Source organism: Lissotriton vulgaris, unplaced genomic scaffold (genome assembly GCF_964263255.1).
Source record: "Lissotriton vulgaris unplaced genomic scaffold, aLisVul1.2 SCAFFOLD_912, whole genome shotgun sequence".
NCBI classification, from domain to species: domain Eukaryota; kingdom Metazoa; phylum Chordata; class Amphibia; order Caudata; family Salamandridae; genus Lissotriton; species Lissotriton vulgaris.
Genome location: NW_028247922.1, coordinates 669,394 through 695,220, shown reverse-complemented (window position 1 = coordinate 695,220; position 25,827 = coordinate 669,394). Strand labels below are relative to the sequence as shown.

At 44.9% G+C, this 25,827-nt stretch overlaps 1 protein-coding gene across 2 annotated transcripts in view; it reads right to left on the bottom strand.

Moving 5' to 3' along the window:
* The window catches only part of SLC38A8 (solute carrier family 38 member 8), a 332,753-nt gene that overhangs the window by 152,390 nt on the left and 154,536 nt on the right, over positions 1–25,827 (bottom strand). For both annotated transcript variants that reach the window (XM_086949847.1, XM_086949848.1), the window contains one exon: positions 2,453–2,609. In XM_086949847.1, the coding sequence (XP_086805973.1) occupies positions 2,453–2,609 (157 nt within the window). The remainder of the gene's footprint in view (positions 1–2,452; positions 2,610–25,827) is intronic.

Below are 25,827 nucleotides of genomic sequence, written 5' to 3'. Positions count from 1 at the left end.
TTGGGCCAACATTTTCTGATGTGTGAACGGAGTCTCCATATTCGAAAGTTTTTGTCCAGATACAGTCCTATTTCATTTGTAGGAACCATATAACGATTATAGTTAGGTGAATAGGTCAGTGACAACTATAGTTTTGACCAGAAAAAAGAACCAGAAATTCCCCAATTATAGTTAGCAGAGCTAACCCACATCACATAATCCAGGTCTTGTTCTATGACAATTTATGACATCACTGATGACATTATCCAAGCTTCTTTTGTCCACATTGTTCTATAAATGGGTATAGCATTACAGCTATATAAGTAAGTGCAAAATAGCTCAGGATAATATGAAGTATCATTACTGCTATCATACATACAAACTCCATAGGTAAAGCAAGTTTGTGTTATGTGCAACATTGACAGTATAGGATACACTTCAGGGGTAGCAGAGTTAATGTTGAACATTGACCAGAGATGAATGGGTAACCTATCCTGCACATGGTGTTTAATCTGTATGCCACAATTCAGGGAAAACCAAGTTGCTCCAGATACTGATGCGTTGTTACATAACTAATCCCCTACTACGAACAGTCTTTACTTTGTATCAAAAACCCAGACTGTCACTTAACCTACATTGAGAAATTAAGTGGATACAATTAGAAAAGTGGGTATTCTAAACACGGTTTACTCTAAGGGAAGAGTTTACTGTGTGCCACACTGGCAGTGAAACTCCCATGATAAATACACGCCAGAGTATTACAATCTACTAAGAACAGTGTATACGCTACGCAAAACATTTCTAAAGAGTAACTATTCACTTAAAATAACCAGGGTGTTAAGGTGCTAAAGATCATACTACCTGAAGCCTTCATACTGTGGCGAGTGATCTGTTGAAGTTTACATCAACAGTGTAAGTCACTAGAATATTATATGGTCAAAAGTGAAGCAGGCACCTCTGTATTACAACACTGTAACCATCAAAACGTATTCAGGTGCTGGTACAGATGGTGTCCAAAATACAACAAGGAGTTCCCTCAAGGGCCACAATATTACAAACAAGTACACATCGCTTAATTTGTATCAGAGGTGACAGATACAAGGCAAACTTTATTTTATTCAAAAATATATTGAAGATTTTTATTATTTTTCTGTTTTGAGCATTGCTTTCAAGTTTATATATAAATTCATTCAGGTAAAAACACATGTAATTACAATATACAAATATCAAAGGATTTCATGGTTCATACAAAAAAAGAGACAAAATAAGGTAACAATGATAATGTGAGAAAAACTATTTATAACAATACATATGCCCCTGATATCACACAGCCAAACACAACACCCTTACACATTCATACTCATTGCATACACATCCACAACGTCTGAAAAAGGAATCTGAGTATTAATCAGCAGGGGAAACCCTGCCAACTCCGAGTCTCAGAACTGAGTGCGAGACCCCGCACTATGGTCAAATGGTGTCCAACCCATGATACTTCTCTGGACTGTGCAAAATGTTAGCGCAAAATATCCATCAATCTTTTCTTTAAGCAGGACATCCATTATGGTTTTCGTAGAGTGTCACCTCAAGTGTATGGAAAATCATCTGCTACTTCTCTATGCTGCTCCTGGTGTACTCAGACATCAGTGGGAGCCAAGGTGAACACTCATTGAGCCAAGGCCCTTTCCTGAAGCCTTGCTAAGGACTAGTCAGAAAAGAGTGCATTAGGGCACGGGTCAAAAGTAAAATGTAGACCGCAGAGTGTATGGTAAGCGTACTCTCCTATACTGAAAAACAAAGTCCACTCATGAGGTCAGAGGCAGCGGGCTCCTAACACCAAGGGAAGACAAATACCACTCGAGTGTCTAAGATGCTGTGTCTCCACACTACCACCAAAGGAAACAATAAGGGGAGAGACCAGAGTTTCACTTCCATTGCCTGTTAGTGTAGGATGGTGCAATCTTTTACTGAAGTTACATATTTCAGGAAAGAAGGCAATGGAGCGTGAATCTAAGTGTACTTTAAAGTGACCCACAAAAGGTGTCTGAAACAACACTTTAAAGATTTGAAATACAAAAGTAGCAAGCACTATGGAAGGGCCAGAGTGCAAGACTCCCATACCTCTAACCACCCCAACAGCCCATGTTCTGTTCAGTGTCCAAGAGATTTTTAGACCATTCCTGAGTGGACCTTCATCGCTACACAGTTTTCGGCTAAAATAAATAAAATGCCAGTGGTGACCCTGCTAAATTATACTGTTCAAATTATGCCCAATGAAACAAAAACAGTTTAAACAATAAATGCATCTTTTAGACCCAGTTTACCCAGTATGTCTTCTCCAACAATATTCCATAGCATTTTAACACGCCCATTTCCTAGACGATGGGCCAGGTCTAGAAAGCCAACATGGCATGTGCTCTTCGGGCCAACACACAAAGAATGAACTCAGTGTTACTCTTTTTGCGTCTCTTACCTGGTGTATTTCTGGAATTCTATCTCCTTGGGAATGGAGAGAGGAAGGATGAGCACAACACAGACCACTGTCAAAGTGAAGCGCTGATCCGTGTACCAGTGACTTGGATAGTCCATATCATCACTCATGGTTTCATTGAAGTTCAAGGAGTCGAACACTACAAAAAAAAAAAGCATACATGTTTCATACACATGACAAGAACCTTCGAAAAATTATTCTCAGGAATCCAAGCATTCTTTTCCAAGTCCTAAGCCAATTCACAGAGATTGCACTGGTGTAATTTTAGAACCACATTTGTCAATTTGTCAGTGAATAAACTGGATTATTGTTTAGGATGGGTGACTAGCCACCTCAAGGAATAATCACAGCCCTTGTTAGGGTGAGCCCTCAAAGTCACTAAATGAAACTGAGCTCAACCCCTGGTAGCTATAGCACAGAGCAGACAGGATTAACCCCGTGCATGCTCATGACTAGCTCAGCTCGTCATGAGCTACAGTGCTCCGGTGCTCATGACGAGCTGAGCTCGTCATGGCCTTTAGAACGCTCGCACGCTGGGCTAATTCCCCTGCTGTGCTGAGCGTTCTAAAGAAACGGGTGCGGCCGTGACGAGCTCAGCTCGTCATGAGCACAGGAGCACTGTAGCTCATGACGAGCTGAGCTCGTCATGAGCATGGGAGCGCTACGCGTGCCGCCCCCCCTCCCCCCAGCACAGCATGGGAATGTGCCGAGCAGGGAAGAGGTTAACTTAGAGCAATGTGTAAAAGTATTTATACAGTACTAAAACAGTAATAAAGTTGAAATGATAAAACATAAATCCCAATCCGAAGTTAATATACAAAGAGGACAACAATCCAATAAGGGGAACCAGAGCTAGGAATCGTATGTTTTAAGTAACAAGTGCCAATAGTAATAAATTGTCACGGTAGGCCAGGACTTGGGAGCATAAATATTAACCAAGTTCGACCTCAAGGATTTTACCTTCCGATTTCAGTCCTTTAATTTTCAAGCCCCCACAGGAGTAAGCTTCTAAAGCCCCCACACCCCCAAGGACTTCAGGGGAGGTACTTCGAGACACACAGGATGTCAGGCAGAGGTCAAACAACAGGGTAGAGTTGTCACAGGTCAGCTGGACAGTTGCAGGAAAAAGTCTGTTGTAACTTATGGTGTCATTAAAGCTTTAACAGGAGGCTAGCCTTATGAGCCTGGGAGTCAACTACTTTGGACTTGCCACAAAAGGAATATCTGGTACAATCTTTAATGGCCTCAAACAGCAGTGTCGGTCTGCTTTTTACCTTCCACAGGTACAGAAGTCTGAAAATGGCCCCTGAAGATGCTACATTCATGCCAGGCACTAGATAGCGGGTGCCAATGACTCCTGGGCATGCCCTACCCAATGAGATAAAAGTTCCCAGGGTCAATGCTACACATTTTGTACACCTTCAAGATGTCAAAAGCCTTCTGTCACACTAAACATATGATCCAAAGAGTGTGAGTGAGAGTGTGAGAGAGTCAGACAGTGAGAGAGTGAGTGTTGGGGTGGGGGTGGGGCGGGCTACTGTGGTAATCCTACTGTCCTGACACACCTAACAGTAAAAACCAGTTTGGGGCAGTCACTATACCCACATTCCACCCTTAGACAGGGCTGGCATATCAAAGCAGGCCTATCCAGCAAACAGACAATGGATGCACCAGAAAGGTTTCAGCATCCTGTTTCCCCTCCTTTCAAATGCGGTCTTGTGTTCTGGAATAACCCAGCAGATCTGGCACGCAGAATTTGACACTAATGTCAAAATTAGGCCCACTAGGATTGGAGCATGCATGGTGGGGGTGGGAAGGGTGACAAAGGATGGCCCTGTCGAGGTGATAGCGAAGATTTGCCTGTCACCTCATGGAAGTTCATCCAGTACCCAGCCCCACAGTCATCCTGTCAAGGGAACAACACCTCTTTTCACCCAGATCTTTGTTCGCGGCTCTGGCAACCGTTTCCACACCTCTTCAAATACAAATTACTGGCTGGCAGAAGTGGAAGAACGCATGCAAATGGGTCTTCTAGAGACTCCAGGCAGGGAAAAGATAACTTTCTAAAAGGACCTTTCCCGTAAAATTTATAAAACAGACTTCGCCACAGAGTTGGATCTTTAATAGCTATTAAAGTATTTGTTTAATTGTTTTTCTGTTTCCTAACCGAAATTAGCATTATTAAAAAGGTAATTATGTAACCCAGTGTTTCCCTATGGAACAGCCAAGCCTTGCTAGAGTAAAAATAGCTTTTGGGGGCTTTTTACACTGTAAGGACCTGTTTAACATCGATTCACTACATACATTTTAACACCATGTACCCTGCCCCTTATGGACATCAATACATACATAAAGGTGACTTATAAATTATTCTTTTAAAAAAAATAAAAAAATAAAAAAAGGTTTCGACCTGTCAAAAGGTTTTATTTTGGGAGCTCAGATTTCCAAGTCAAAACTGCAACAGTCAGGCTACAAATAGTAAGCCTGCAATCATCTTTTCACGGTCGTTGTAGTGGATGGCACAGTGGGTGCTGCAGTCCTCTAGTGGCTTGCAACTTGCAAGCCCTGGGTACCCTTTGTACCATATACTAGGGACTTTAAGTATGTAAAACATGCTAAACTGGGGTATGCCAATTTTACTATGTTGACGGGTGAAGCACAGGCACTTTATCCCGGATTATCAGGGGTAAAGTGCATATTGTTCTACAGTAGGCAAAAATATAGGGTCCCGGAATCCAGGGAGACATTACAAAAAGACCAGATTTCATGCAAGTATCAGTCCAAATGTTGGTGTGCCCAACTGCAGAAATTCCACCTCTGTAATCCATACATTTGGATTCTATATTGTTGTCACTATCCACAATCCAAGTAAATCAGTTAAAAGTTAGATTGCAAATCCATCATAAACAAATAGGTTGCATGCAGTTTAGGCACACTATGTGGTGGAGAGGGACATTGATCGGCAACCTAGACATGACCCCAGAGGGGAGAGGATGTGGCTTAATGGCCAGAGGTGGCAACTTTCAAACTGTGGAACCTGGTTCAAGTTTTGCATTGGCTCAATAAATCCCCACAGGTTTACAAAAAAAATCTAATGTGCCGCATAATCCAGATGACACAGGCTCTGTCTGTGTTATATTTGTCAATTTGTGATAGAAACAGCATATCATCAAATTTGGCAAATTATAAGGCAAATGCAGTAAATCCATGATTTGTGATATATGCTAGTCACCGAATTGCTAAATTGCATAAATGCACTGACCCTCGCCATTTCCCATTGTTTTATTTGCAATTTGTTCAAGAAAGGTGAAAAAAGGCTAAACTTTCTCATTCCCTATCAGTTAAAAGTTACTCTTTCAAAGTGACTATTGTTTTTGGCCTAGAATTATATTATCCGACGACAACTCCAACATGCAATCCTTTGGTTGGACACTGCGCCTAATTGGGAAAGGTCCTTGTTGGTAGGCACTCATGATGGACAACAATAAGGATCAATTTTGATGCATGGTAGGAACCTACCACAAGTCTTCTCACTTGATCCGATTGATAGGCAGACTATGAGAATGGCGGTCCAGACTATAATAAAGTGGGCATCATACGCGCCTGAATTTGCTATATGGATTGTGCGTCCATTCACCCATATTGCCAAGTAGATGTCCTTAGAAAGATGGCAGGAGGGAGGCTGTCTAATGTCATCTGACCTTTACCCTGGAGGTATATTTATAACATTACAAGATGCAATGGAGACCTATGCTTGATTTGTTTGAACTGCATGGAAGCTGTATGGGTAGGGTGGGGGTGGGTAAAGTGTGTTAAAATCATAGTTCTTAAGATTTCAAATACTTCTTGGTTTTATGAAAACCCAATATATGTTGAAATATCGGAGAGATAATATTCTGTACAAGAATACTGTTAAAAACTCAATAAAAGCCAATTACATTTTTTATTTTAAAACACAATGACTGCCCATTGTTAGCTGCACTTTAAAGAACAAAAGGTAAGAGTCCCAAAGAAAACATCAAAATGTGAAATTGCCAGATTGTCAACCTGCAACGGTCTGTTTTGTCATCTTAAAGATGTTCCGTAAGATCCTAGGGCCACTCCCGGACATAGCCACAAAGACAGTAGTCCAAGCTCTACTGGTGTCCAGTAGAGACTACTGCAACATGCTGTGCCTGGGGGGTTACCCATGGCAGAATTCTTCAACGTGTCCAGAATGCTGTGGCTATATTGCTGCTCAGCTTCCCTAGATTCTCCTCTAAGGGTTCTACCCTTAGACATCTACACTGGATCCTGATGAAGGTAAAGAATCTTTTAAAGCATTATGATTCTGCCACAGAATTATGAACTCAAGGGGTTCTTGTTATCTATATCCTCTAATCAAACCCTACCCTCACAATCGTAGGAACGGGATAACTAGAGCAAGTATGGAGTTCGCTCCTTCAGTTATCGAGCAGAAAAACTGTGGAACTCTTTGCCTTTCGATCGGAGGCAGGATCTAGAGATAAGAGATAATAAAAAAGCTCACCGTACCGATTCACAAACACTGAATTCCCCTGATTCAAGCAGCACAACTCTGGAGTTTTGCAGGTTCTTTCTTATTTTTTGTTATCTTTGCATAAACAAGTGCATCATGCAGTAAAGAGATAGCCGACGAGTTTCGGACAGCGCCTTCTAGAGGATACATACATACCAAACAGCTCCAGATTACACCGTAGAGACGGATAACAACCAAGACACGGACCACACAGCAAGTTTCTAAAATTAAGGTGCTTTATTCTCCCATCAGACAGACATGACGCGTTTCGTCGGTTACCCCGGACTTGATCACATGGCATGTCGTGACCACCACAGTGCATATATACTGTTTTCTATTGACTTAAGCTCCTCCCTTCTTTACCAAGGATATAGAAAACAGACTTTGGCGAATATCTAAATATAAATAGATACATGCAATTTGATAAATGTATGAATACAAAAGTCTTTCTCTCCATGGATATGAAAAAACGGAGCGAAAATTTAGGACATAAATACAATTAATAATGAAAGGTGCTACAGATATAATGGGCAAGTGCCCGTAATTACAAAGGAGTATATATCCTATGTCCACCAGATATTCAATTTGTTTTATAGGTAAATGCCCTCATACTACACCGAATATATAATTATAAAAACCGTCCTATTTTGCATTAAGTCCAAAGCTGAAAAACAGAAGGAGCCCATATAGAAAGAGAAAACCGTTAAATATTCTAATTTGTATAAATAAACCCACATAGTGCAAAATAAATCTAATCATTAATCGAATCCTTAATAACTGATAAGCATATTTTATCAATTTCACAACATATTCAATGACTATAACAATAATTCATATGTTATGTTATGATGATGATTTATAGAGCGCATGGCTACTCGGTCAGAGTGTCCCGGCGCTGTACAGATCTGTAGAGGGAGTCAGAACACACCATAACACACTAAAGGCCAAAAAGCCAGGTCTTAAGGCTTTTCCTGAAAGACCGGAGATTGTCTGTTCTTCAGTGAAAGGGGGAGCTTGTTCCAGAGCTGCGGAGCACGAGCCCTGTAAGAGCGGCCTCCAATACGTGCATGCTTTACTGCTGGGACGACAGCCAGGGCTTGTGTGGCCGAGCGTAGAGATCTAGAAGGATGATAGAACTGGACAGGTTTCCTAAGATAGACTGCACCAGTACCATGCAAGGACTTGAAAGTCATGGTCATGGTCATATGTACAGCAGTGTATATAACCATTTCTGTATCTCTTATCATTCAACTATTTAAGATGAAAGTGACTAGAGCAAAACCATAGAAAATCAGATTATCTAATCATGAATGCCACATAGCCTCATATCTTATTCATGTTAGTTTCAATTAATGAAATTATAATTATGATATCCCTCTTTTTTTCTTCTGAGTCATACAGTATCTCAATATCTGGATGTGTATATAAGGAGGCATCAAAGATGTAAAGTGGCAGGTGCAATGAAGAAAAAACGAGCATGGTCCTGATTAAAGTGTTAAGAAATATCAGTATGCAAGGCTCACAAAGCATAAACTGTCCATATATGTGCAAATAGCAAAGCGCAAACATTCCACCCAAAAGACACCAGATAAAAACCAGTAAAACCAAGTAATTGGTAAAACTTGTTAAAATCCGGTATAAATAGGGTAAAGCATTCACACAATACCATCTACACATATAAACGCTCTAAAAGACAGTTATAAAATCTAGACCATCCATAATGCAGAAAATTAAGATAGCAGCAAATATAAAACAGATTCACAATATTTCTAAAAGTTCCGCTCAGAAACCTTTATAAGAAATTGTATAAATCTTCCCCTGTGTTTAATCCATTCGGTATCTTAGTGTCAAATTGCATGATATATCGACATTCCAGCGGTCTTAATTTTTTATCCCTATTACCTCCTCTTAACTCTTTGGGCACCGCATCTAATACAAAATAAGTTAAATCATTAAGATTATTATTATGTACAAGTTTAAAATGGTGGGCCACAGGGTAGCTAGCGTCCGAATTGACAATAGCTCGTAAGTGTTGTAAGACACGATTAGCCACAGGCAACTTTGTGCTGCCTATATATTTAAGTTTGCAAGTGCATTCGAGGACGTAAACTGCAAATTCAGTTTTGCGCGAAAAAAAGACCTCTCAATTGATATAATTCTGTAGAAAAAGCATCTTGAACTTCCCTTATATTAGTGCCAAATTTGCAAGCTCTGCACGAGCTGCATTTGTAGAAACCTTTCCTGTTAGTTAGCCAATCACTCTTGATTTTTACTTTGGTAGCTACCTCCGGCATGGTTCTATCTAAAGAGTCCCGCATAGAAGGAGCTTTTCTATAAGTGATACTAGGGGAATCTTCAATTTCAGGTGCCAAAGTGAAGTCAGATTGCGGACGCGCAAGTTATAGTTAGCTCAACTTTAAGCGAGAGGAGGAAAACCTTACATTGCTTTAATAGAGGGGATGCAGATAGTAAAAATGGAGAAAAAAAGAAACAAAAAAAAAGCAGGGTCTCACCCATTCTTTTAAATGAGGCCCCTTGTGGGTAATGTTTAGTGGCCAATCCAATTATATGTGACGTCAGCAGTGCATTGCGGGCGCGTGAGTTAGTTAGCTGAACTAACTATAACAAGGAATTTCATAGGTTTTGTATGAGTAAAATGACCAGAAACCTATGGTTTTTTCAGTGAATTTCAAAGGTTTTTAAAATGCTAATTCCTAACTAGAACGTGTGTGAAACCTATGGAGAGAGATATATATATATATATATATATATATATATATATATATATATATATATATATTTTTTTTTTTTAAACAATGGGCCGAGCCTTCAGGAGTCACTCAACAGCTCTCCCATCTCAACATTCCGGTAAATCATTTGTTTACCCTACGCGTTTCGAGGCCGTAACGCCGCTCATCAGGGGCTGGCTGCTTTCTTATCTGGCGCCTGAAAAGATTTACATGCATAGTTGATTACAGCTCGCGTGCTGCACTCAGCGAACTGTTAAACTGATGCACGTCAGGACATGTGGTCCTAAGAGAATCATTCTTTTCCTTTATTATTTCAAGCACCAGTCTTTAGCATTATTTCAATAAGTCCATATGTTCCTTAGGGACTACTACTTTTATTTCCACATGCGCATAACTTTTCTCCACACGGGTGCCACGCATCACATTTCAGTATGGCACCCGTTTCTACCTATCTTCTGTATTGCTATTGTCCTGAAGATGCCTCCACGCAAGGCAGTCATTCCCATTGCTAATTTTATCAAATGGTAACTTTAGGTTTCAGCTAGTACAAGAAGCACTGGCGGTGCGGAGGCATCCACGGCACAGGGCTGTACACAGCATAGGGAGACAAATGCAGCTCACAGGTAGCGTTCTGTTTTCAGCTCTGCCTCTGCCCCCTCCTCACGTGTAAGCAGAACACCAGCATCCACCGACCCCTGCTCTTCACGAAGTCTACCCTATACATGCACATTAACAGGCATGCAATGTACCGTGCAAACGTTAGCAATTTGCATGCACACACGCTTTCTTGTACACAGTTGCAGCCCATTCTGTGCCACACACACGCCCACGCACACCCATCACTATAGCAGCTGAAATGGAGACGGAAACAGGGCGTTCGCAGGATTGCCTTTTTGGAGTTATTCCCGTTGCTGGTAGCTTTGGCGCTATGGGGCGGCCAATATCAGCATAAGAAAGTGCTGTTCAGGATGGATAACATGGCTGTGGTGCAGGTCATTAACAGACAGTCCGCAAGGGACTCAGTTGTTGAAGTTGCAGAGGGTATTTGTGTTGCAGTGTTTACAGTTTGATATGATATTTAGAGCTAGGCACGTGCCAGGTGTGAACAATGACATTGTGGATGCCTTGTACAACATACAAACCTAGGGGTCTAAAAAAAGAGGGTTTTAGAGAACCTCTAAAAAGGAAATCTTAATGTTTGTATTAATACATCAAGATAAAGTCAGGACTAACTAATTTTAGCATGGGACGTGAAATGCCAACAAAAGGCCACCAGTGATTGTGGAGGGATCTCATTTAGGATTCCCATCAAAAATCTCGTGATGATCAATATTGTCACTTGGTTATCCTTAAGGGTCTTGTGTCTCGATCATTGAGACCTTGATCGTACCCTTTATCCAGCCGGGATTCCGACCCACAATCAATTGGGGACCAAGTGACTGATCTGATGGGATCAAGTGCAGTGCAACAAAATATATAAAGTGGTGAATTTTAAAATAGGATAGAGAAACCCAGGAAACTTTTATTGAAAGGGGCATCTTCCTGTTAAAACCAAGAACCGTGCAATAATATATGTATTTGCAGTTCAACCAAATACCTGCATGGGGGCCTGGTCTTGTTCACAGTGGCGGACATTCTATGGACTGGCCACAGACACGGACAGTATCAGAACCAGAATGCCGCAGCACTTATGGTCTGTAGGAGAAAAAGGATGCTTCAGTTGGTAGCTGCTCGCTAGCTGAGTGGACAAGCGCAATATTTGCAGGCATGAGTCAAGTTCTTTGGGGGGGGGGGGGGTGCACACGTCTGAGGAGTGGGCCAGGGTGGAGGATGATGTACAATTCATATGGGGACTGACAGAAAAAGGTAAGTCCAGAGTGACAATTTTTGGAATTTATGGGTATATTGGGAGTATGCACCGTCGGCAGGCAAACTGGGTGGCAGGATCCTTGAGGGAGGGTCGAGTGAGCAGGGTTGGTCAGGGCCCAAGAGGAAGCATCAAACGCTTGATATGTTGGCTAAAATCCTGTCAGAGTGGTCAGGCGTTTTCAGCTTTACCAGTGAGACGGTATTATTATCCACTCGAATGTCGTGGATGTTTTTTGGTGCATTTTGGGTCTGAGTCGTTACGGGGGGGGGGGGGAGATGGGAGCAGAGGGGTACTTTGGGGGGAGGTTTCTGAGGGTGGAACAGGGTTGCGGGTGTGGCTGCACAAGTCCAAGACAGATCCTGGAGATCAAGGCAGGAGCGTTCTTTTACTGCAGACTTCTGCCCATGCGCTGGTGCATGTCGCTGAAGCAGGCCACCCCTGGGGGCGGGTTGGTGATAATCCATCAGGAAGGGAAGCCAGCATCTGCTTTTCAGCTGTTGGAAATATCGCACAAAGCCATGGCCCGGGTGGGGCTGGTGTGTGGGGCTTTGGTACCCACTCCTTCAGGATCGGGGTATCTACAGAATTAGGCAGGCAAGGGTGGAGCAGAGAGATTCATGGGCTTGGGGCGCTGGTCATCCAACTGTTTCCAACATTATGCGCGCACGGCGGAGGAGTGTTGACATGTCGTGCAGGTGGTATTGTGGTGCTTTTCATTTCAAGTTCTGTTCCCGGGCAGTTTGAAAATATGGATTGCGGGACATTCCTTCATAAAATGTGCAAAGCGGCAGGCCAAGTCCGGGGCGCATGGGACAAATCTAGGGTTGAAGGAAAACATGTCTTCAGTTTCCTGGCATAGTAAAGGGATATGCTTTGGTGTGATTTGTTGCCTTGTTTGAACAGCTCATTTGTGGGAGAAAAGTGCTCAATCATTTAGGGGAAAATGGCCTGCTGGTGAGGAAAGGGCTGGCTTTGGTGAAAGACGTAAAGGATGATTTTAAGGAAGTAGGTAGGCGTTGGTCAGGGTGTCATGAGCTTTGGACGGAGTTCATCCAAAGGAGGATTTGGAGGAGGGCCCACCTCCTGGCAGTAGACAGGGCAAGGTAGAAGATTAAAAAGGAAATGAGCGCATCTTGTAGAGAGGCAGGCATCGGTAGGGTGGTGCATTCAGACTTACAATTTGAGGAGAAGGAGTTTTTCAGGGATAACAGCATGCACCTGTCCTTTATGGGCATGGTATTGAATCTTGTGCAGTTGAAACTGAAGTTACTCAGGGTTTTGAACACACAGTAGACAGACTGCATCGGTTGGGGTGGGGGGCAGAAAAAGGTGGAAGGGGCAATTGCAACCCCTCTTTTCTGGGTGGCGGTTGGCAGAGAAGTTGCCAGTGTTTACCAGTTTATTCTTGTTGACAGTGCCAATTCAGGCTCAAAAGGAAGGGCTAGATTAGTTCATACCTGAATGTGACCCAAAGTTGAAAGGTTATGTAGGAAGTCTACTTGAGTAGGGGTGAATAGTTGTAGTAAAGGGTTGGGGAATTTTAAGGGTATAGTTATAGTTAAACAGACCTGGAGCGGGTACAATATTACAGTATTAAGTTGTTGCGGGGAGGGAGAATTTTAGTGGAGGGGCTAGCTTAAGTTAGGTGGGATAATTGTATAGTGAGGTGTTAGTTTTGTGAGGCAAAGGCCTAGGTTGTGTTGTGATGTGCACCTGTTTCATTAGAGCGGCCTTTTCCACACAATCCTGGGGTCAGTGGTCCGTGCTGCTCCCCTCTTCCTTAATAAGGGAACAAATCGAGGCAGAGTGGGGAGTCCAGGATGCGGACACGAGGTATGCTCTGTCCTCTATCCACCATGTACATTTCGGTCAACTTGGGAAAGTAGATGGTGTTGTGGACCACTAACCTTCCCCACTGAAGGACTCAAACCCCCGTGGAGAACAGTGAACAATTGTTTTCAAGTAAAAAACATGGAAATAGAGTGAGAAGGCAGCAGTCCTGGCATAAGGCGTCTCTCAGTCCTCTACTCACCATCTGCTTGCGAGCACATTGTGTGGAGTAGTACAGGGGGTGTCACAGTGCTTCATTTGTGTTGTGGCTTCCGCTTCTCGGCATCAGCACTTTGTCAACACCGGCACTTATGACAACTTGTGCCTCTGTTAGTCCAATTTTGAAATTTGGTTTAAACAGTTATTTAATCTATACTACTATTATAAAGGAAGAACTTTGAACCTTTGAGGCGGGTAAACTCGGGAACCACACCGCCAATCCACACACCCGATACATCGTTGTAAGGCGGGGAGGAGCGGCAGACAGGCGGGGAGGAGCGGCAGACAGGCGGGGAGGAGCGGCAGACAGGCGGGGAGGAGCGGCAGAAAAATAAAGCAAAAATTACAATTGTGAGCAAGAGGAAGCAAACGGAGCATTACAAAAGTGAGCCAAATGGTGCATTACAGGAGGAAAAAGTGGCGTGTGCAGGTTACAAAAGCGTACAAAGTAAACATAGAGGTATAATACTGCAATATATGGAGGAAGGCTCCGGGGGACCCAAGGACAACATCGGGGCAGGCGGGGGCCCTCAAGCCTAATTGCTCCCGGACAAGGTCAGGACAGGCTGCTAGTAATTTAATATGAATTAAAAATGACTAATACCTGCTGCCCAAGCCATTCTTAGAGATTTGGGTGGCGTTGAATAGTCTGAACTGCCACACTTGCAGGATAGTGATGGTTAGTAGTTGTTTGAGTCCCAGCATGGCAGCGGTAAGTGTGGTGCAAGCTGCAGTGGGCTCTCACGAGGAGGGCCCTGGGCCATAGAATTAAAAAAATTAAGCACTGGACTGTTATCTCCACATCTCCCCTTCTGGTGGGAACTGAAATGCATGTTTATTTGTCAAGCGAAAAACATATCAAGAAGCTGGGCATGTTGACAGGAGCTCTCCCTCTGGCCCCCACCAACCATCTGCATTTCAGGTCCCCTGGGTGAGCAAATCAAGGAGCTCCCTCCCATCCATCATAGGAGTGTTGAGTCCCACAAACTACAAAGGATCTTTCATTCTGGATGTAAGAAAGGAAACAAACCAGATGCAATCCGCTAAACCGAGTCCGACAACCGCTCTCCCAGGTTTCCAAAACCTCATTCTATCAAGATGAGACAATGTGTATATGGACACCTCCCACTGGAGAGGACAGAAAACAAGCATTTGCAATGCAATAGGTATTGCATTTACACGAGTGTAAGCTATTGGCATTGTAAATGACAATGCCTTTTATTTAAGTTTTAAAAACAAAAACAAATAAAAGGCATTGTCATTTACAATGTCAATAGGTCGAACTTACGTAAACGCAAGACCTATTGCATGCAAATGCTTGTTTTTATCTGCTGGCACCTCATTCTGTAATTTCCTAATCGTCTCGAGTGAGTGATCTGATGTAGACTAGAAACTGTACACATTTTCCTTTTCACATTCTGATGCCCAAGTATTTCCCAGCGTAGCAGATGCAAGAGCACAGTACTTTGCAAATTGTTCTGTAAAGGTATTTCCAACGGAATCCATTTAATTTCCACTTGTATGTGCAACCCATTTCTCAATAGCAATTTTCTTTGGGAACCATCACGCTTCTAATATTACAGAATTTGTGCCCATTTTCATGCAGGTGCCAGAGGTTTTCTAATATTTTAGTTAGATTCTGACAAATATGTTAATACAATTAAAAAAACATTTGTTTTAGCATGAAGTTTCTCACAGCTGGCCACATGGAGTGAAGCAGGACATGTTAAAATCTACAAAGAGTTTGCTCACAACCCGAAATCAATGACAATATCGACTACAATTGGCGGCTAGTGTGGGTGGTGGCAGCTCCCATACGGACCCGTTTTGATGCACTTAGGAGTTCTGTTTTTAAAACTTTATTGTATTTTACATCATTTGCTGCACGAGTCTGTTACGAAGACGCAGAGGCACTTCCACCTATATTTTTTAATCTGTTTGATCAGCCCTTATTTTTGGGGTCTACATGCTTACCTTTCTGCTGTGCTCTGTCATCTGGTGTGTTTGCCTGCCCCGTTCCACCGCGGCTGTTGTGCCGCTTGAGTGGAGGGCGGGCGGCCATCTTGGGTGTCGTCCCCGACCCCTGCTAGACCAGTGGCAGCGTTCTAGCTGGGGGAGGAACGTGCATCCATAAATTGCCATGCCCCCTCGAGCGCGCAGCGGTTGCGCGCAGTGGGTGCGCCAAAGGTAAGCCAAAGGTAAGGGTAAGCCAAAGGTAAGCCCATCTGCACCCGTCTGCGCCTCAGGCGCACTGAGCGCCGGCCAGGCTGTCCTTTTATCTTCCTTGTCTAGGGGTGGCTTACTTCGGTATACTCAGAGTGAACTCCTGGCTCTTGACCATAATGTCTGTAAGGGATACATGCATGGGCGGTCTCTCACTGTGCCCAAAAAAATGTGTTCTCTATGTAAACTCAGCTTTACTCTACTCCCAACCCCACCTCCTTCAGCCCCCAGAACTCTCAAAGGCACGGTATCAGCCACATTACTTAATGCCCGCTCCATGGTGAAACATGCTGCGGACGTATTTGAGCTGCTATTGGATGGCAGTTTTGACATCTTATTCATCACAAAGACGTGGTTCAACAGCTCTTGCGCCCCTGTGGTTGAATTCTCCATTCCGCGGGGCTACAAAATTATGAGAGCTGACCGTGCTGTGGGGAGAGGTGGAGGGGTGGCAGTTGTTTTTAGAGACACGTGGTCTTTCATTAGTGAGTCCTCTAGCGAATTGGGAGGCGGGGAATTTCTTCATTTCTCCCTTGCTGTTAGGCCGCATTTTACTCTGGGCGGCACTTTGATCTACCGCCCCCCCCCAGGCCTCTGCAGTTTCTTCCTTAAAGCGCTAGAAGATGCGATTGTACCCCGGGCGCTGAGGTTTTCAAAGTTTCTGCTTCTGGGCGACTTTAATATTTATGTTGACATGAAGGAGTCATCTGACGCGCTCAGTCTGCTAGAAACCTTTAGTCTGGCCCAGCGGACCCAGTGGATAAAATTACCTACACATTCGGGTGGATATCTTTTGGACTTAATTTGTTCCAATTTTTTTTTTCTAGTACCTCCGACCCCCTAACTCTTTCATGGTCAGACCATAAACTTATTGGGTTCTCTTGAACTCTAATGAATTCTGCATCTCCTACCCTCCCATTCACTTGCCATCAGAAGATTAATGTGTCAGTCGTGTCTAGTGTTCTTCAGCAGAGCCGTCCTGTGCTTGACCCCGGGTTACAGCTGCTGTGCAGCAATTTGACACCTGGATCAGCTCGGGGGTGCAGGGCTCAGCCAAACAGGGCTCTGGCCACAACAAACGTGCCACTCCTTCCAAGCCCTGGTTTTCACAGGCGCTGAAAGCACTAAAGCTTGACTGTAAAAAGCTGGAGAGGTGCTGGAGACCTGCATACTGTTCCTCTGCTAAGGAGGCCTTACGCGCTGTTCAGAGGGTCTATTATGATGCTATAAAAACAGCAAAGAAGGATTTTTATGCAGACAGGATTTCTAGGGCAAACTAACAACAGCAAGGACATTTTTTCTATCGTAAAAAGCTTCCTTTGCCCGCAAGCTGAACAATCCCGGATTCCATCCACCGCCCAATGGTGTGAGGATTTGTCCTCTTTTTTTATGGATAAAATTGTGGGAATTCAGGACAGTTTGCTTTGCTTGTGATTTGCACTGTTCAGAGTAACCAGGCTATGTGTTCCCTTGATCTCTGCCCTCCTATTTCTCCTGCTTTTTGTGCTTTTTCTCCTCCCATAGAGGCAACTACTTTAGCTGTCCTTAAATATATTAAATCTGGCTCCCCCACTGATTCATGCTCGGCCCGTATTTTGGGTGGTGTGGCCGAGGTAGTCCGCTTCGAGGCCGCAGAGATCATTGGCCTCTCGTTTAGGACGGTTCCTGTCCCCAACTGCTGGAAACAGGCGAAACTCCTGCCACTTCTTAAGAAAACAGGGCTTAATCCCAATACTCTGGCCAACTATCGTCCCATCTCTTTGCTCCCAGTGTTGGCCAAAGTCACTGAAAAAATAGCGTTTAGTCAGCTGGATGAATTTGTTGAAGACTCACATGCTCTTCACCCTGCACTGTCTGGGTTCCGTGCCACCTACAGCACTGAGTCCGCTCTGGTCGAGATACCCGAAGCTATAAGGGAGTGCCTGGACGGAGGCGGCAGAGCTCCTCTGATTAGGTTAGACCTCTCTGCCGCCTTTGACACGGTGCCACATCAACAATTGATCTCGCGATTGACATCCATCGGCATTGCGGGACTGGCATTAGAGTGGCTGATCTCTTTTTTGACTAATCGAACCCAGCAGGTGTGGGCGCCCCCTTATGTTTCTTCACTCAAACTGCTTTCTACAGGGGTACCTCAGGGGTCTACATTAAGTCCACTGCTGTTCAATATCTACTTGGCCCCCCTGGTATTCCTGGCTGAGAAACTTGGGGCAAAAATAATAGCCTATGCCGACGATACGCAGTTGCTGTTCACTTGGCCGGGTAGGGATTTGGATACTTCGGCTGTCCAGCATTGACTCTCCAGTTTTTTCCTGGCTTGCTCGGGCCCAATTAAAGTGTAATGAAAACAAGTCTGAAATCCTTCTCTATGGGCAGTTCACTCCTAATTTTAAAGAGTCCTTATGGCCACCGGATGTTCCTTTCCCAAGTGCGACTGGCAAACTAGCCAAGAACCTAGGAGTTTGGTTCGGAGAAGACCTCAAATTTGTGGAACATATTAAAAAACTTACATGTGGATGCTTTGGCATTCTTAAATCTCTCCGCAGGTTTTTTTCCTCTGCTGCCTAGAGTTGTCAAAGAGTTGGTGGCAAGGGCCCTTATACGCTCTCGTCTCGATTATTCTAATGCCCTTTTTTCCGGTATCCCGGCCTATCTCACTAACAGTCTTCAGGTTATACAAAATGCAACAGCCAGACTCCTTTTTAACATCTCTAGGCAGACCCTCCAGGATATCGCGATTTCGCGATTTGCTGCGAAATCGGCACTTTTTAAAAAATGCCGCGATTTTTACAAAAATGCCCGCGAAATCGGCATTTTTTTAGAAATCGCTGCATTTTTCGCTATATCCTGGGGGGGGTCTGCTTTATGTGGCTATCGCCTGTGAATTGGGCTAGCTGCCAAAGACATCCAGTGCTGAGTTTTACGCCACGCCCAGCCTTCACCGCCACGCTGGTCTGCCCACACCATTCATGGAGCATTCGAACAAGGAAGTGTTTGCTAACGGACGCCATTTGTCCGTCATTTTAACAGGGCACTGGTTGCCCCACCCTAAAGCCGGCACAGTTTGCATCCACCTCCCTTCTTCACTCGATGCTGCACCAAAGCTCCTCAGATACTCAGCAGCATTGAAGCGTCACAGCGGGATGGCAAACCTCACACCTCCAGCCCTTGATGACCTGTTAAGAGGTGCTTCGAAGGTGACAGAGGGAGGGGCTGCAGGTTCAGGAGCTGTGACATCTATTCACATGCAAACAGCCCTGAATGTGTCTTGTCTCTGCTATTTAGAGGGGGGCTCACACATTCCATTTCTACCCAGGGCCCCAAACATCCAAGACTCTGCCAGATTACACCCCTGATTACACCGAGGCAGCATGTGGTCATTACGGTCACTAAATTGTAAGCAAACCTCGGTTCTTCAAACATGCAGTCTATAATTTAAGAAAATACAGAAATGGCACAATCGCACCCACACTGATTAACAGAGTATGGAGGACAATCAGTTCAATCAGTTCTCTTAGAGTATCTCCCGTAAGTGCTGTACATCACAGTGGGGGATGGCATTTTGGACAGAGAGCCCATCTTCTCGTTGTCTTGTGCAGGAGGGGGCGAGGAGCCCAAGATGATACTAGAATACTGCATGCCCACCCCTGTGCCCACCCTGGTGGATTCTGTTCCCTCTCCTGTGATGGCTCCTGCCCTCCCCTCAGTGATGGCTCCTGTCCCCCCCATGTGGTGGCTCCTGTCCACCCCCTGCCTGTGATGGCTCCTGCCCCCCCCATGTTGTGGCTCCAGTCCACCTACACCTGTGATGGCTCTTGTCCCCCCCCTGTGGTGGATGCTGTCTCCGCCCTGAGTGGCTTCTGTCCCAGTACTGGAACGGCCCCTGCAGCGAGGGTGAAGTTCTTGATGGGCCTCTTCTCAAAAGGGCTCAGCTCAAAATGAATATGGAAAAGTCGGCGAGTAAGTAAGTGAAGGGATGGGTGAATGGCCGGATGAATTAGTGAAAGGGTGAATGGATGAATGAAAGATTGAATAAATGGATAATGAGAGAGGATGGATGGATTGATGAGAGGAAGGATGGAGAGAAAATGTAAAAGTCTGGATGTATGGGTGGAAGGGTAGCTGGATGATGGATGAGGGGAAAGATGGATGGATGGGATGGATGAGGAGATGGATGAGGAGATGGATGAGGAGATGGAGGGGAAGGATGGATATGAGGGGAAGGATGGATATGAGGGGAAGGATGGATATGAGGGGAAGGATGGGTGGGTGAAAGGATGGATGGGTGGGTGAAAGGATGGATGGGTGGGTGGGTGAAAGGATGGATGGGTGGGTGGGTGAAAGGATGGATGGGTGGGTGAAAGGATGGATGGGTGGGTGGGTGAAAGGATGGATGGGTGGGTGGGTGAAAGGATGGATGGGTGGGTGGGTGAAAGGATGGATGGGTGGGTGGGTGAAAGGATGGATGGGTGGGTGGGTGAAAGGATGGATGGGTGGGTGGGTGAAAGGATGGATGGGTGGGTGGGTGAAAGGATGGATGGGTGGGTGGGTGAAAGGATGGATGGGTGGGTGGGTGAAAGGATGGATGGGTGATGAGGGGATGGATGGATGATGAGGGGATGGATGGATGATGAGGGGATGGATGGATGATGAGGGGATGGATGGATGATGAGGGGATGGATGGATGATGAGGGGATGGATGGATGATGAGGGGATGGATGGATGATGAGGGGATGGATGGATGATGAGGGGATGGATGGATGATGAGGGGATGGATGGATGATGAGGGGAGGGATGGATGATGAGGGGAGGGAATGGATGATGAGGGAATGGATGATGAGGGAATGGATGATGAGGGAATGGATGATGAGGGAATGGATGATGAGGGAATGGATGATGAGGGAATGGATGATGAGGGAATGGATGATGAGGGAATGGATGATGAGGGAATGGATGATGAGGGAATGGATGATGAGGGAATGGATGATGAGGGAATGGATGATGAGGGAATGGATGATGAGGGAATGGATGATGAGGGAATGGATGATGAGGGAATGGATGATGAGGGAATGGATGATGAGGGAATGGATGATGAGGGAATGGATGATGAGGGAATGGATGATGAGGGAATGGATGATGAGGGAATGGATGATGAGGGAATGGATGATGAGGGAATGGATGATGAGGGAATGGATGATGAGGGAATGGATGATGAGGGAATGGATGATGAGGGAATGGATGATGAGGGAATGGATGATGAGGGAATGGATGGATGATGAGGGAATGGATGGATGATGAGGGAATGGATGGATGATGAGGGAATGGATGGATGATGAGGGAATGGATGGATGATGAGGGAATGGATGGATGATGAGGGAATGGATGGATGATGAGGGAATGGATGGATGATGAGGGAATGGATGGATGATGAGGGAATGGATGGATGATGAGGGAATGGATGGATGATGAGGGAATGGATGGATGATGAGGGAATGGATGGATGATGAGGGAATGGATGGATGATGAGGGAATGGATGGATGATGAGGGAATGGATGGATGATGAGGGAATGGATGGATGATGAGGGAATGGATGGATGATGAGGGAATGGATGGATGATGAGGGAATGGATGGATGATGAGGGAATGGATGGATGATGAGGGAATGGATGGATGATGAGGGAATGGATGGATGATGAGGGAATGGATGGATGATGAGGGAATGGATGGATGATGAGGGAATGGATGGATGATGAGGGGATGGATGGATGATGAGGGGATGGATGATGAGGGAATGGATGTATGATGAGGGAATGGATGGATGGATGATGAGGGAATGGATGGATGATGAGGGGGCGGGTGAAAGGATGGATGGATGATGAGGGGAAGGATGGATGATGAGGGGAAGGATGGATGATGAGGGGAAGGATGGATGATGAGGGGAAGGATGGATGGATGAAGAGTGGGTGGGTAGATGGAGGGATGGATGATGAGGGAAAAGGATGGATGGATGATGAGGGAAAGGGATGGATGTGTGATGAGGGAAAAGGATGGATGGGTGATGAGGGGATGGATGATGAGGAAGGACAGATGGATGGATGGATGGATGGATGGATGATGGGTGGGTGAAAGGATGGAAGGAAGGATGGCTAAGTGAAAGGGTCGATGGAGAGAGAAAGGGAGGATGGATGACTAAAATAGTGGATGGGTGGAAGGATTAGTAAGTGAAAGGATGGCTGGATTGGTAAAAGGGTAAATGGCTGAATGGATGAGTGAATGGATGGATGGGATGAAGAGTGGATGGATAAGTGTACAGATGGATAGGGTGAAAGAGTGGATGGATAATGGAGAGAGTGAAAGGATGGATGAGGGAAGGGATGGATGAGTGAAATGATCGATGGAAGGATACATGATGGATAGGTTTGCAAACATTTGAATATGTTTGGAAATGGCTGGGCTTACTTATATACTATTGCGCGACCTCTGATGGGTCTGTAAAACGTACCTATTGTCCTGAATTTTGAGCTCCTGTCCTGAATTTTGACCCTTTGTCCTGAATTTTTACACTCACCGTCCTGAATTTGCACCAATGCCAGTTGGTCACCCTATTCGCTGGCTTGGAGACGGAGCGCCGTGCAGAGATGTCTGTCCCTCAAGATAAACAGACAGAACCACTCAGCCGAGAGAGCTGAGGCGCACACGGGACGGGATATCTGCAGAGGCGCGCTGGACAAGGGATGAAGTCAGAGGGTTGAGCTCACCTATTGCAGACCATTTCCCCCTGGGAGTGAGCCATGGGAAAAATCCTAGAGGCGAGAAATTTAACACGGGCGTCAAGTGGCCCCATGTCATGGGAGTCAACTTCAACCAGTCCCCGCTTTTAAATCGGAGACGATTTGCAGGCTGACATTTTGCAATGAAACTACAAGTACCAACATGCAGTTCGCTACTGTTTGACCACTTGGCGGTTTTGACTGCTCTTTCTCTAGTGGTTAGGTCTGTCGAACGGGCATCCGGTGGGATATCAGGTCGTGTTCAAAATACACTGTACTATTTAACGTGCTTACTAATAAAAGGGGCGATAGGTATAGCCATCATTAGTGCAGCAGGTACAGTGGCACCAAGCTCTAAGGCTATTGCAAGACACAAACTGACCTGCAATGGTACGCCTGTTCTGGCGCAGAGCTTTGCAACGTGACACATCTGGGAGATGCGTCACATAGTAAATACCCCGCACCATGGTGCATCTTTTGCGCCGCCGCGTCACAAAAGTGACGCAACGGCGGCATAAAAGCAGCGCAAGGGGCTTGTACATCTGTCCCAAAGTGTCTACATTGTAAAGAAACCAAATATACATAGCTTCATGTTAAATAACTAAAAAAACTAAGATATCTGTGTTTATTGTAGGAAAAATGGCCACAAAATGCCGCAAAATTGCCGCAAAATTTCCATATTTGTGCCGCTAAATTTCCATTTTTGTGCCGCTAAATTTGCTAATCCATGCCGCTATATCCTGGGGGGTCTGTCTAGGCAGACTAGTGTTCATGTGCATTTGCGTAGTCTACACTGGCTCCCTGTCAAACAAAGGGTTGTGTTTAAATCGCTCACCCTTGCGCACAGAGCCATCCATGATTTAGGACCTGCATACCTGAGGTCGCGCTTTGCGTGGTATCTGCCCGGCCGCCTTTTACGTTCCACCTCTCAACATCTGCTGGCGGTTCCTCGCTTTAACCGCTCTCGTCTTGGTGGTCAGTCCATTACAGTGATGGCGGCGGTGGCTTGGAACACTCTGCCGCCAGCACTTCGCTCTATTCAGGATTTTACCCTTTTCAAGAAAGCACTTAAAACTCATCTGTTTCAACTACCATCTTAATTGCTTTTGAATTTTCAGTCTCCTCTGCATCTTTACGCGCCAGGATACTCCTGAGTAATTGAGCGCTCTACAAAACCTCCAATACAATACAATTATTGCTCACAATTCACCTATTTGCCCCTGAAAGCCGGCAGGAGGAGTTAGTTTTGCTGGGATTCGAACCTGTGACCTACAGGGTATAAACTGAAGCAAGTTCCTGAATCGCAGGTTACAAAAGCTGGCACCCTACAACCATACCTAATTTCCCCCCAAATGAAACATGCGAGTAGAATCAATGGCTTGAAATATATTTTAACGAAGGAAAGCACAAACTTGTTAATTATGCCGGTCATGTTTCACGAGGTAAATGAACACAGTTTCTTTTCTGTGGATGTAAGGAGAAGGGTCTGTAGTGTTTGGTTTATTCTATTTTTGATTTGTCATGTATTTTCACGGGTGGTGTTAATCAGGGGTTGTCACAGGTAAAACTTGGGCAGAATGCAGTGCCGATATTATATCTTGCAGACAACGAGTGCTCTTATTGATGAATTACTGATTATCGAATTGGTGTTTATGGAGTTCTTTCTGATTTGTTACAGCTACCCCTGATGAAGAATTATTAAAATTCGAAATGCATTGGTTTTTTTTAACTTATCAGCTCGAGGGATGGTTGCTCGAGGGATGGTTGACAGCACGTGTGTGTAAAAAGCCTGGATTGGCAGCACAAGGCATTTGAAAATGCGGAATAAAGATGTCTGGCTCAACTTGTCTGTCTCCGGAGTGATTTTACAAACCTTGAACATATGGATTACTCGAGATTTGAACATTGTTTGGTATAAAATGGATTAATGTGGCGTACTTTGAAAAATATGTTCTACTTCAAGAGGAAAATGTGCCCTCATTTTCGCAGTGCAGCAGCAAAGTGCGCAAGCGTTTTACCTTTTGGAAGTGTCATGGACAAGCTGTGGAGGGACGAAACACAGCGCTGTATTTGCATGCATTCATTTCACAGTCTAAGCAAATTTTCATTATTAATTAAGGAAAGGAGTGCACCCGCCATCTTTAACTCTTGCTTTGGAAATATATTTTGGCATGTCTTGGAAACCAAGCCAATCAGGGCCGGACTGGCTGTTGCGGGCACCGGGCAATCCCCCAATGGGGTTCAAGGGTGGGGGCCTGTTTTGGGCCCCTGGGGGCCATTTTTGTTACACGGCCATTTTTGCAGCAAAGCTGCAAAACCGGCCGTGTAACAAAATCGGCCAAAAACCGGCACTGGCAAAGAGCTCGGTCGCACCCCCAACCCCCCCCTGGGGGCTGGCCAAGCACTTTGCCAGGGCCGGTTTTGGTTCTGTGTCCAGCCCTGAAGCCAATCTTATGAGATAGAATGGAACATGACAGTGGCTACTGAGCAGGGCCTTGGCTAGCCTTCTGGAGAAGCACTGTATAGTTTACTTATGAACTGGGTAATGTGCAATACTACTTAGGAAATTTATTGGAAATAAAGTATTTTTGATTTGATAAGCACTGTAATAGTTCTATTCAGCCACAACCAACCAATTTGAAATATTTTGAAAAGGTGAAGAACATGAAGGGCATTTATCATTTAAAAAAAATACAGTTGAAGTCTTGGTGAATTGCACAGGTTCTCACTAAAGGTTATGCTTGGCAGTCGAATCAAGACTGATTATCCGACGAGATGCCACAACGCATGCAGATTATAACCGGCAGATCTTTAAATGGGCAGGTGATGTCCGGTACAGAGTGTCAAGATCACCCTTTTAGAAAATAAACACACCGAGGCAGAGGCTCTATTTTACGTCTTGCTTTATTGCCTGACAGCCTCAGACTGCCTCACAGACTAATACTGCTTCCTGTTGCCTCACTTCCTTTTCCCGCTCGCCTGTCCTGTCTCAAAGGTCAGGCGAGACGACGTGACATCTCCCCCGTTTCACAAAGTCTTGCTTCTGCTACATCTCCTCTACTAATCGTCGAGGTTTCCTGATGAGACGCTGGGGGCGTCTCTCTTGCTTCGGCGGTGAACTCTGACGTCTTGTGACTTCCATGGTCCTGGCCGGGCT